Source organism: Anomaloglossus baeobatrachus, chromosome 8, assembly GCF_048569485.1.
Source record: "Anomaloglossus baeobatrachus isolate aAnoBae1 chromosome 8, aAnoBae1.hap1, whole genome shotgun sequence".
NCBI lineage: Eukaryota > Metazoa > Chordata > Amphibia > Anura > Aromobatidae > Anomaloglossus > Anomaloglossus baeobatrachus.
In genome coordinates this window covers 61,188,255-61,200,708 of record NC_134360.1, presented here as the reverse complement: position 1 = coordinate 61,200,708, position 12,454 = coordinate 61,188,255, and the positions used below count along the sequence as shown (strand labels likewise).

The 12,454-nt window shown below is 43.3% G+C and overlaps 1 protein-coding gene across 7 annotated transcripts in view; it reads left to right on the top strand.

The window, feature by feature from the left end:
* ATP2B2 (ATPase plasma membrane Ca2+ transporting 2) overlaps positions 1 to 12,454 on the top strand; it is a 287,611-nt gene that overhangs the window by 266,914 nt on the left and 8,243 nt on the right. Inside the window, exon 25 of one of the 7 annotated variants that reach the window (XR_012725099.1) lies at positions 6,392 to 6,449. The exons of 5 other annotated variants lie outside the window; for them this stretch is intronic. Coding sequence is in view for 1 of the 2 variants with exons in the window: in XM_075321720.1 (XP_075177835.1) it covers positions 6,392 to 6,399 (8 nt within the window). In the remaining variant the exon portion in view is untranslated. The remainder of the gene's footprint in view (positions 1 to 6,391; positions 6,450 to 12,454) is intronic. One more of the 7 variants, XM_075321720.1, reaches the window with a different exon arrangement.

The following is a 12,454-nucleotide window of genomic DNA, read 5'->3' as shown; positions in this document are numbered from 1 at the left end:
TTGTTTGTGGTTTTTTCCGTCTTAAGTCTGGATTTGAGCAAGTGAAATGCATGCTCAATTGGGTTAAGATCTGGTGATTGACTTGGCCATTGCAGAATGTTCCACTTTTTTGCACTCATGAACTCCTGGGTAGCTTTGGCTGTATGCTTGGGGTCATTGTCCATCTGTACTATGAAGCGCCGTCCAATCAACTTTGCGGCATTTGGCTGAATCTGGGCTGAAAGTATATCCCGGTACACTTCAGAATTCATCCGGCTACTCTTGTCTGCTGTTATGTCATCAATAAACACAAGTGACCCAGTGCCATTGAAAGCCATGCATGCCCATGCCATCACGTTGCCTCCACTATGTTTTACAGAGGATGTGGTGTGCCTTGGATCATGTGCCGTTCCCTTTCTTCTCCAAACTTTCTTCTTCCCATCATTCTGGTACAGGTTGATCTTTGTCTCATCTGTCCATAGAATACTTTTCCAGAACTGAGCTGGCTTCATGAGGTGTTTTTCAGCAAATTTAACTCTGGTCTGTCTATTTTTGGAATTGATGAATGGTTTGCATCTAGATGTGAACCCTTTGTATTTACTTTCATGGAGTCTTCTCTTTACTGTTGACTTAGAGACAGATACACCTACTTCACTGAGAGTGTTCTGGACTTCAGTTGATGTTGTGAACGGGTTCTTCTTCACCAAAGAAAGTATGCGGCGATCATCCACCACTGTTGTCATCCGTGGACGCCCAGGCCTTTTTGAGTTCCCAAGCTCACCAGTCAATTCCTTTTTTCTCAGAATGTACCCGACTGTTGATTTTGCTACTCCAAGCATGTCTGCTATCTCTCTAATGGATTTTTTCTTTTTTTTTCAGCCTCAGGATGTTCTGCTTCACCTCAATTGAGAGTTCCTTAGATCGCATGTTGTCTGGTCACAGCAACAGCTTCCAAATGCAAAACCACACACCTGTAATCAACCCCAGACCTTTTAACTACTTCATTGATTACAGGTTAACGAGGGAGACGCCTTCAGAGTTAATTGCAGCCCTTAGAGTCCCTTGTCCAATTACTTTTGGTCCCTTGAAAAAGAGGAGGCTATGCATTACAGAGCTATGATTCCTAAACCCTTTCTCCCATTTGGATGTGAAAACTCTCATATTGCAGCTGGGAGTGTGCATCTTCAGCCCATATTATATATATAATTGTATTTCTGAACATGTTTTTGTAAACAGCTAAAATAACAAAACTTGTGTCACTGTCCAAATATTTCTGGACCTAACTGTAAATATGTTTACAATAGCTGGCCACCTGTTCATGTTCCTATGTACCTTAAACCTTGTGAGAAATAAATGTAGGATTTGGGGTAACTATCCTTCAAATATGTGCATTCTTATAAGCAGTTTATTACCCCATACCTTCTGCAATTGCAATGCAATAAAAAATACTTTTTTTAGTCGATCTAGTCTATTATTTGGGAACCATGACATGTTTCCAGGCAAAAGCTGAGGAACTGTGAAATGTTCCTAGTCTACTTTTGAGGAACCATGAGATGTTCCTAGGGAATAACTGGGGAATCGTGAGATGTTCCTAGCCTTCTTCTGAGGAACCGTGAAATGTTCCTAGTTTACTGTTGAGGAACCCTGAGATGTTCTTAGGGTATGAATGGCGAACCCTGAGATGTTCCTACTAGTCTTCTGCTGATGAACCATGAGATGTTCCTATTCTGATAAGGAACCATGAGATGTGACTATTCTTCTGATAAGGAACCGTGAGATGTTCCTATTCCTCTGCTAAGGAACCGTGAGATGTTTCAAATCTACTGCTGGGGAACCTTGAGGTGTTCCAATCTTCTGCTAAGGAACCGTGAGATGTACCCAATCTACTGCTGTGGAACCATGAAATATTACTAATGTACACCTGCCTTTTATAATTTCTCTCTGCTGACATTTCCACGATCATCATGACTTCTACATCCCCAATGACACCCACCAGTTGGCAGCCTCCAAACTTCTGGTATTCGCTTTATCCTTTTGTCTTAAACAATGGTGCTCCACAGTCACCCACACAGACAGACATAAGGGTGCTTTACATGCTGCGACATCGCTAGCAATAGCTACCGATGTCGTGCGCGATAGCACCCGCCCCCGTCGTTCGTGTGACAATTTGTGATCGCTGCCGTAGTGAACATTATCGTTACGGCAGCGTCACACGCACATACCTTTTCAGCGACGTCGCTGTGACCGCCAAACAATCCCTCCTTCAAGGGAGAGGTGCGTTCGGCGTCATAGCGATGTCACTGCGGCGTCACTAAGCGGCCGCCCAATAGCAGAGGACGGGAGGAGATGAGCGGCCGAAACATGCCGCCCACCTCCTTCCTTCCGCATTGCCGGTGGACGGCAGGTAAGGAGATGTTCGTCGTTCCTGCGGTGTCACACGTAGCGATGTGTGGTGCCGCATGAACGATGAACAACCTCGCTACTAACCAGACAATGATTTTTGGTAAATGAACGACGTGTCACAGACCAATGATTTTTAACTCTTTTGCAATCATTTAAGGTCGCTCATAGGTGTCACATGCTGCGATGTCGATAACAACGCCTGATGTGCGTCACAAACACCGTGACCCCAACGATATATCGTTAGCGATGTCTCAGCGTGTAAAGCACCCTATACATTAGACCTTATCTTCACATGCCTTTGCTCCCTATGTAACCACACAACCTCTCCTCTCTCCCTATCTGAATACCAACTACTTTTTTCTCATCTCTATCCTCTTCACTTGTTCCCATGTAAAGCAACTAGCACACCCCAGCAGAAACCTCAAAAACCTAGACATTCACACATTGACTCTCTTCTACCGCTGTCCTCCATATCTTTGCTTCATGACACAGACAGTGCCAGCGTTTTCTACAATACCACTCACCTCAGTAATTGATTCTGTAACCTCTCTTGTGCATGGCAGACTGTGACAAATTAATAGACAAGCCTCAGCAAGTGTCCAGGGTTGCGGAGCAGTGTTTGAAGAAGATGCACTCACAGGAAGACTTCACCACAGTCAACAAGCAACTTTCACATTCAAGTTGGCCCTTACTTTTGCTAAACAGGACAACTCCACAACCCTAATATATTCTATATCATACTACCCCAAACAGTTATTCAGCACTATTACCTCCTTACATCGCTCGGCATTGCACCATCAACCTCCCATATCTCTACAGAAGATTTTGCTGCACATTTCAAAAACAAAAGCGACCAAATCAGGCAAGTCTTTACTGTTCAACCACCAAAATCCCTCCATATAACAGACCAATGCCCTTCCTCTATAAACATCCTCCTCATCATCACTAAAGGAGAGCTTACACATGTTCTTTCCAAATTATACCTCACCACTTGTGCTCTTGACCTGATCCTATTCCACCTTCTCCGCAACCTCACCCCAACACTTATGCAGCCCTAACCCATTTCTTCAACCTATAATTAACTTCTGGTACTTTCCCTTCAAACATGCCACAATCACACCTCTCCTGAAGAAACTATCCCTCGACATGACATCTACATCTAGCTATCATCCCATATTGCTGCTGCCGTTGATTTCGAAAATCCTCGAACAGCATGTCCACACTAAACTTTCCTCTCACTTATTGCACTCTTTGACAACCTTCAATCCAGCTTCTGCCCCCACCACTGCACTGAAACTGCCCTAATCAAATTTGCTAATAACTTACTTTCCACCAAAGCTAACAGACAATTCTCTATACTCTTCTTTCTAGACCTGTCCTCTGCCTTTAACATATTCGACCACTTCCTCCTACTACAGATCTTGCCTTCCTCTTCCCTTGGGGTCAAAGACGTTTGCCTCTCTTGGATCTCCTCATACCTTTCTAATAGCACATTTAGCATCTCCCATTCCAACACTACCTCCTCATTCTGACCGCTCTGTGTCAATGTCCCTCTGTACTGGGACCCCTACTCTTCTCTATCTATATACCATGGCCTTGGACAACTCATGAAGCCCCATAGCTTCCAGTACTACCTATACCCTGATGACACTCAGATGTACCTCTATGGTCCACATGTCACCTCTCTGCTGTCCAGAATCAAAGAGTGTCTATTAGCCATATACTCCTTCTCGCTTCCTAAAGCGCAATCTGAACAAAACCGAACTCATCATCTTTTCTCCATCCCACTTAACACCTGTTCTATCACAATAAACATCACCCTATCCTCTACATTGGAAGTGACCTGACTCTGAGTAACCCATGACTCTACCCTGTTCTTCACACCACACATTTAAACCTTTACCAACACATGCCAACTCCAACTCAAAGAAGCAAGAACTGTGGAAAAAAAAGCGCAATAGGGTCTTACCCAAGTAGATATAGGGTGATAAGGGTAAAATACACTCACCAAGTAGAGTTGTGACAGTCACAACTACTATGCATGCATGGAATCCAGGTCAACGGCAGCAGCACCCAGGATGGCTGATAACGGAGAGTAGTGAAGTAGGGCTTTCAAAGCCGCGCCAATGACCACTATGACCGATAGTAAGATTAATGTTACTTTTTATTACATATTCAGGTCAACGCGTTTCTGGAGTCTCTGCTCCCTTCCTCAGGACATACAGGAAAAAGTACATCATCGAGATTTGATGTACTTTTTCCTTTATGTCATGAGGAAGGGAGCAGAGACTCCAGAAACGCGTTGACCTGAATATGTAATAAAAAGTAACATTAATCTTACTATCGGTCATAGTGGTCATTGGCGCGGCTTTGAAAGCCCTACTTCACTTAACTCTAACTCAAAAATATTTCCAGAATACGTCCTTTCCACAAGCCTAAATATTTTAAAATTCTAGTGTACGCCCTCATCACCTGCTTCACACTACTGCAATATCCTCCTCTTTGGCATCCCTGGTAACAGTCTCGCACCTCTCCAATCCATCCTTAACTTTGCTGCCTGACTAATCCACCCCTCTCTTCACTACTCCTATGCTTGTCCCCTCTATAAATTCTTTAATTGGCTCCAAATTCCCCAACGTATCCAGTTCAAACTAGTAACATTGACCTACAAATCCATCCGTAATCTGTCTCCATATATCTCCAAACTAACCTCCCAGTTTCTTCCCATACGTAATTTTCAGTCCTCAGACGATCTCCTTCTCTCTTTCCACACTTGAACATTCCTCATCCAATCGCCTCCTAGACTTTTCCCGAGTATCCCCCATGCTCCTGAATTCTGTGCCTCAACACGACCGATTATCCATCACATTCGGAACTTTCAAATGAAACTTTAAAACCCACCTCTTCAAGAAAGCTTACAGCCTCCAATGACCCCTCTGCCACATCATCACAACCGTCTCTTTCCTCATTATCCTGTAGACTGTAAGCCTATGAGGACACTGTCCTCTCCTTTCTGTTCCAGTCTTTCTTTATTCGTTTGTTCCTGTGAGATGTTCCTATTGCTGAGGAACCGTGAAATGTTCCTAGTCTACTATTGGATGACAAAATCAGAGTGCTCCATGGTGAAGTCATGTTACAAACAAAAGGGAAGAGTAGATAGATCTGCTCACCTGGAGGAACCATGAGATGTTCCTAGTTTACTGACGAGGAACCGTGAAATGTTCCTTGTCTACTACTGGGGAACCGTAATAAGATGTTACAAATTCTGCTCAGAAACTATGAGACCTAAAAATATTTTTAGAAATTATTGCAACAATTTATTAACTCCACTGGTTGTGGTGTTAATTTTAAGCCCAGTGAAGAGGTTACATCCAGAGTAGTATTTCATTCCAAATTAGCTGGCTGTTATCACTCGGCTCCTATCATGTAGACTAGTCACAGCCAATTGATTCATAAAGCCCATAACAAGTTTCTATATAAATAATTGCTGTGTTCCCAACCTTTGTGGTTTTATTTAGATAGACATTTTTAAGAATCTTTTGATTATTGGTTGTTACTGTAACATTGATGGTTGTAGGACAGGTTCCTCGAAGCTTTTGGCTATATAGGGGATCATCATGCCTCACAGGGTGTTACGACACACAATTGTGAGGACCCTTCTACATTCCAGCCACGTGATTAAGACATTTGACATCTGCTCTAATGTGAGCCCTGGCCTAAGAACAGATGCCTTTACCAACAATTAGTCAAGAGCCTTCTACTACATTCAAAATAATCAGATGTTGCTCATGCAAGATCCTTCTGCATTTTGGTCCATTAGAGTTATCATAAATGATGCATGCACACCTCGCTTCATTTCTTCTCCTTCTTCCTGATCATAGTTGTCAGCAGTTGGCATCTCTTGGGACTATTACAATGTATTTATTCTCATAGCTGTAGAACTGGATTTGCATTTCTTTCCTTACTTCTCTGCTCTTTGTCTAAACCTTTCCCACTTTGTCTTCCTCAGAGGGCTAGAGAACACTGGACCAAAGGTTTAGCGAGAGAGAGTGAAATATAAAGAGGTTGTGAGTCTTTAACCTTGAGTCTAAACTGAATGTGACGCAGAGTTCAAGAGTTTCATTTTGACGAAGCTAGGGTAAACCTTCGAGTATTGGCCCAAAAATTACCAACTGTGCAGTCATGAAATCTAGAGGACTTCGTAAGGTGCAAATCACTCCCCATTATAATCATACCTACAGTAGTCTGGCATGTATCACATTCCCCCATAGGTTTATATGCTATGGAGGCAAACTGCAGTTTTGGGGGTCAGTTTATTTACGCAAGATGAATGCACACACTACTAGCAAATCACTTTTGGCCTATTGTCTGTACCTAGACTTTTACCCATGAATATTTAAAGGACACCACTGCCACTGTGGATTTTCCACCCGCAACCGCAGAATTGTACTCTCTTCATCGAGCTGTTGCCCAGGTGTCCTTCTCATAATTGATTCTTTCTTCTAGAAAGACTTTTTAACATGTTAAATGGGTTGTCCACTACTTGGACAACCCCTTCTCATTCCCCTTGTTTGCCCCCTTAATAATAAATAAGCCTATACTCACATGGTGGGCGGCCACAGTTCTAGCGATGTCTGAAGCCGTGTTCCTGTGGGCCCACGTGACATTGTTGTGACATGCAAGCCTCGCAAGCAATCAGTGCTTGGCGTCTGTCTCCCCACCTTTGGATATTTGAGGAGGATGTGAGCACTGTGCTGACTTCCTGCTCAAACTTCCTAAGGTGGAGGGAAGGATGCCGGCGCTGATTGGTCGCGGGGTTCACATGTCACAACAATGTCACATGGTCCCGAGAACGCGGCCTTAGACATCACTGGAACCGCAGCAGCACTGGAGGTGAGTATGGGCTTATTTATTTTTGCGAGGCAAACAAGGGGATTGAGAAGGGGTTGTCCAAGTAGTAGAACAACCCCTTTAAGATTTCATTGTTTATGTATTTGATGTGGAACCAGTAGTGACTCTAAGTTTTGTACTGTAGAGCACTTTACACAAGGGCATACCTCACATCTGTAATGTGGCTAAAGGAATTTCATTTTTATGCCCACGATCTTAGACACCATGGACTATTTCAAAAGAAGGCTAAGAGGCTAGACGAACTCGGAATCCATGGTACAGTCCCAGTGATCATATGTTAGTCACAGTCATGGCCCTATGTATGGGAACCAGGCTGCTGGTACGGACGCTATACACAGAGACAAAGCTGTGGGTACGGACTCCTGAGTACAGGATATAAAGAGCTCATCAAAAATGAGTACACCCACTTTGAAAAGTAAGATTTTAATCAATCTCACACTGACCACAAGAACAATTTCCAAAATTTTGACAAATCTGAGTTTTATAGAACATTTTTTACCCCATAAAATTATAATAAGGTTACTAATAGAGCTTTTATTACACAATCTTCAATATCACTCGTTAGTTGATGCAAAAATTAATACACCCCCACATCAGAAAGTACTACAGTAAGGATTTTGTATGCCCTCCATGATGTGTAAGGACAGCACCAAGTCTTCTATGCCTTGGAATGAACAAGTTGGTGATATATTACAATATCTATCTTTTCCCATTCTTCCAGAATGATCTCTTTTAGAGCCTGAATGCTGGGTGGAGAGCGATGACAACTTGTCTCTTCAGAACTCCCCATAGGTGTTCGTTTGTGGTCAGATCAGGAAAAACTTGGCCACTTAAGAACTTTCTCGCTGTTCTTCAAAAATACTCCAGTTGCCTTAGATGTGTGTTTTGTATCATTGTCAATGGCACAGATTGATGTTGGCATCTTCTGTCACTATAGAGCAGTACACCTGTGAATTCATGATCCCATCAATGACATGTAGCCCCCGACACCAGCAACGCTCATGTACTTCATATAAGGACACGACCACCACCAGGTCTCACAGTAAGTACCAGGAATTTAATTTGGAAAGATGCCTGGTGCCTCTAGTAAGACCTGGTGGTGGACGTGTGGGGCTGCATGAGCACTGCTGGTGTCGGGGGCTATATGTCATTGATGGGGTCATGAATTAACAGATATACTGCTCTATGGTGACAAGAAAATGCCTCCATCACTCCTTGCCTTTAGTACATGTGCACTTCAACACGACGATGATACAAAACTCAAATCTAAGGCCACTGCTGAAGGACAACATGGAAGTGATTCAGTGGCCGAATGTCTCCTGATCTGACGTCAACTGAGAACCTATGGGGGGTCCTATAGAGACAAGTCATCATCACTCTCCAGCCAACATCCAGGCTCAAGAAGAGCTTGTTCTGGAGAATGGAAAAGATAGATGTTGTATTATGTCACCAACTTGTTCATTCCAGGCCTAGAAGACTTGGTGCTGTCCTTACACATCATCGAAGTCATACAAAATCCAGGTTGAGGTAGTTTCTGATGTGGGGTGTATTCATCAACTAATTTGAGTAAAACTGAAGACTTTGTAATGAAAGTTCTATTATTCAGTTTATTTTCATGTTATAAAATGTTTTATGAAACTAAAAATTGTCAGAGTTTAGAAAACGTCTTGTGTTCAGTGAGATATAGATTAAAATCGTATTTTTCAATGGGGGTAAACTCATTTATGCAGAGCATTGTAGCTGTGGGTACGGACACTGGTCACATACATGAAGCTAAGTATGGGAAACAGTTGCAGATACGGATTCTGAACCTTCACAGATATTGTTAAATACAGGATATAACTACGAGTACGGACTCTTTACCCCCCCCCTCATGATCATAAGTGAATGTATTTCTTTCCCAGCACTTGCAGTATTATTTCCATCTCATTTGCAGGGATCCGAGGAAGATTTCATTGTTGATATTTGTTCCAGCTGATGGGGGAAGAAGAGTCCTTTTGTGTGCAGGACACTATTGTCATGTCTGTCTTGTAGTTCCTCTGTCCGGAGAAGTTTTCTGTTATGTGGTGTCTCCAGTCGTGCTAGAACAAGAGCTTGCCGCACCCTGTCCGCGTCAGTAGAGTGTCTGCTTTCTGACAATTATTTGAGCTTTCCCCCAGCTTTCCTCCTTTAGTAAAGTGATGCTTTAGTCTTTCTCTATATTTGTATCACAAATAAGATTTTACCATTAAAGGGGTATTCCCATCTCCAAGGTCCTATCCCAATATGTAGTAGGTTTAATAATATTAGTAAATACCTCCAATTAGAAATATAGAATACGGTAGTGATCAAAACTTTTGCAATTTTTTTTAAAAGTGTGATTACTTCTGTCTGGTTGTTGTGATGCCATTTTACTGGTGATTTTAGAAAATCGGAAGCAAATGGTTGTCAGCTCTTGTGTTTGACATTGCTTTATCCCTTTATGTGTTAGGCCTTGTGCGCACACTGCATTTTTACCCGCGCTTTTGCTGCAGAAATTTCTTGAGACATGTTTGTAACCTTTCTGCAGACATTTCCCAGCAAAACCTATGGTAAAAAAAATAGCTGTGCGCACACTGCGTTTTTTTCTCAAGAACATTCTTTCTGCAGAATTTCTTGAGAAAATTTCTTGAGAAAATATGCATGTTACTTCTTTTCCGCAGGTACCTGCGGTATTTCACTCCATTCACTTTAATGTAATCGCGAAATACCGCAGGTATACCGCAGGTAGCAAATGATGTGTGGTATACCCTCGGTATAGCCGCGGTTTACCTACTGTAATGTTCATCACTGCCCTGTGTTTTGCAGGGAAGTGATGTCATTATGACAGGAAGAGGAAGTGGAGCACAGAGTAAACACACACATATCAGACACAGACATAGAGTAAACACACACATATCAGACACAGACATAGAATACACACACACACATCACACACAGACATATAGCATACACATAGAAATCAAACGTACATATAAAAAAACCCCCAAAAAACTGCGGGCTTCTCTGTATTTTTACTGTCCAGCCGAGGTAAACACACAGTGGCGGCCCGGTATTCTCAGGCTGGGGAGGGCGAGGGCCAGGGTTAATGCCCCCCCTCCCGCAGCCGAGAATATCAGCCCGCAGCTTCCCCGGGACTGTCGCATCCATTATGCGGCAGTCCCGGAGTGTCCCGGGCTCTTCCAGATTGCCGTGATGTGGTGGCAATCCAGGTAATGAGGAGTTAAATGGCAGCGGATCGCTGCCATTTAAGTCCAGGCTTAATCATGGCAGCATCTATGAGACAGCTTTCATGATTAACCTGTAAGTAAAGTGAATAAACACACACCGAAAAATCCTTTATTTTAAATAAAAGACAAAAAAGCCCCCTCTTTCACCACTTTATTACACCCCCAAAACACACAGCTCCGGCGTAATCCACGCAGGTCCCACGACGCTTGCATCCAGCCGCGACTGACACTGTACAGAATGCAGCCTCGTAACGAGCCTGCAGAGGTAATTAGAGGTAATTTCTCATGGTCGGTAATGTGAACACACTATCGCTCGTGAATACTGCAGTGTCCTCACAGGGACTCTATCTATTGATTATCTATCCTTCTATCTATCCATCCATCTATCTATCTTTCTATCTATCTATTATCTATCCACCTATCCATTTATCTATCTATCCATTATCTATCTATCTATCCATCCATCTATCTATCCATTTATCTATCTATTTTTTTCAACATGCTTTATTTATATATTATTGCAGTTACAGCATAAAAAAATGCAGGGACCAACCTGCAGAAAAACCACGGCAAAAACGCACCAAAACTGCATGCGTTTTTCCCACGGTTTTGGTGCGTTTTTTTTACCACAGATGTGGCAATCTTCAACTCCCCCTAGTTTCTCAAGAAATTTTCTTGAGAAAAATCACTTTTCTTTTCTAGTGCGCACATATCCTAAAGGCCCTGTCACACACAGAGATAAATCTTTGGCAGATCTGTGGTTGCAGTGAAATTGTGGACAATCAGTGCCAGGTTTGTGGCTGTGTTCAAATGGAACAATATGTCCATGATTTCACTGAAACCACAGATCTGCCAAAGATTTATCTCTGCTTGTGACAGGGCCTTTAGGCTGCTTTCACGTTGTGTTTAGCTCTCCGTTCAGTGGTCCTGTCGAGGCTGCTGTCTGAATCCCCTGCAAATCGGGTTTTGGACGCATGCGCCAACAATGCCTTTGACTATAATGGTGCAGATTGAGTCGCCGTGTACTCTGTCGTGCACCATTTTCGTGAGTGTACGCTTTCTGGAGGCTGACAACCAGACATAGTTTCTTGACTCCATCTGCCCCATTTTTGGCAATGCCCTCGTCAGCACATTAATCCGAAACCCTGACGGGACCACTGAACGGAGAGCTCAACGCAATGTGAAAGGGGCCTTAGTTTTTCACATTTGCTGTGCCAAATATTTTGCATATTTTGTCATGGCCTAAACAAAAATAAGTAAAGGGTGCTTTACACATCGGTAACGATATATCGTCGGGGTCACGGTGTTTGTGACACACATCCGGCGTTGTTAGCGACATCGCAGCATGTAACACCTCTGAGCGACCTAAAACGATCGCAAAAGAGGTAAAAATCGTTGGTATTAGAGAGGTCGCTCTAACACCAAAAATCGTTGACAGGTGAGTAGCGAGGTTGTTTGTCGTTCCTTCGGCAGCACACATCACTATGTGTGACACCGCAGGAACGAGGAAACTCACCGTACCTGCGTCCCACCGGCAATGAGGAAGGAAGGAGGTGGGCGGGATGTTTGGCCCACTCATCTCCGCCCCTCCTCTGCTATTGGGCGGCCACTTAGTGACGTCGCTATGACGCTGAACGAACCGCCCCCTTAGAAAGGAGGCGGTTCGCCGGTCACAGCCGACGTCGCCGGGCAGGTAAGTAGTGTGACGGGTGTAAGCGATGTTGTGCGCCATGGGCAGCAATTTGCCCGTTACGCACAACCGACGGGGGCGTGTACGCTCGCTAGCGATATTGGTACCGATATCGCAGCGTGTAAAGTACCCTTAACTCCTAAAACATAGAATTTATTTCTGTACTTCTAAATTTATTTTTGAGTTGGTGTTAACATATTTTGTGATGGATAGTTTACTTTTT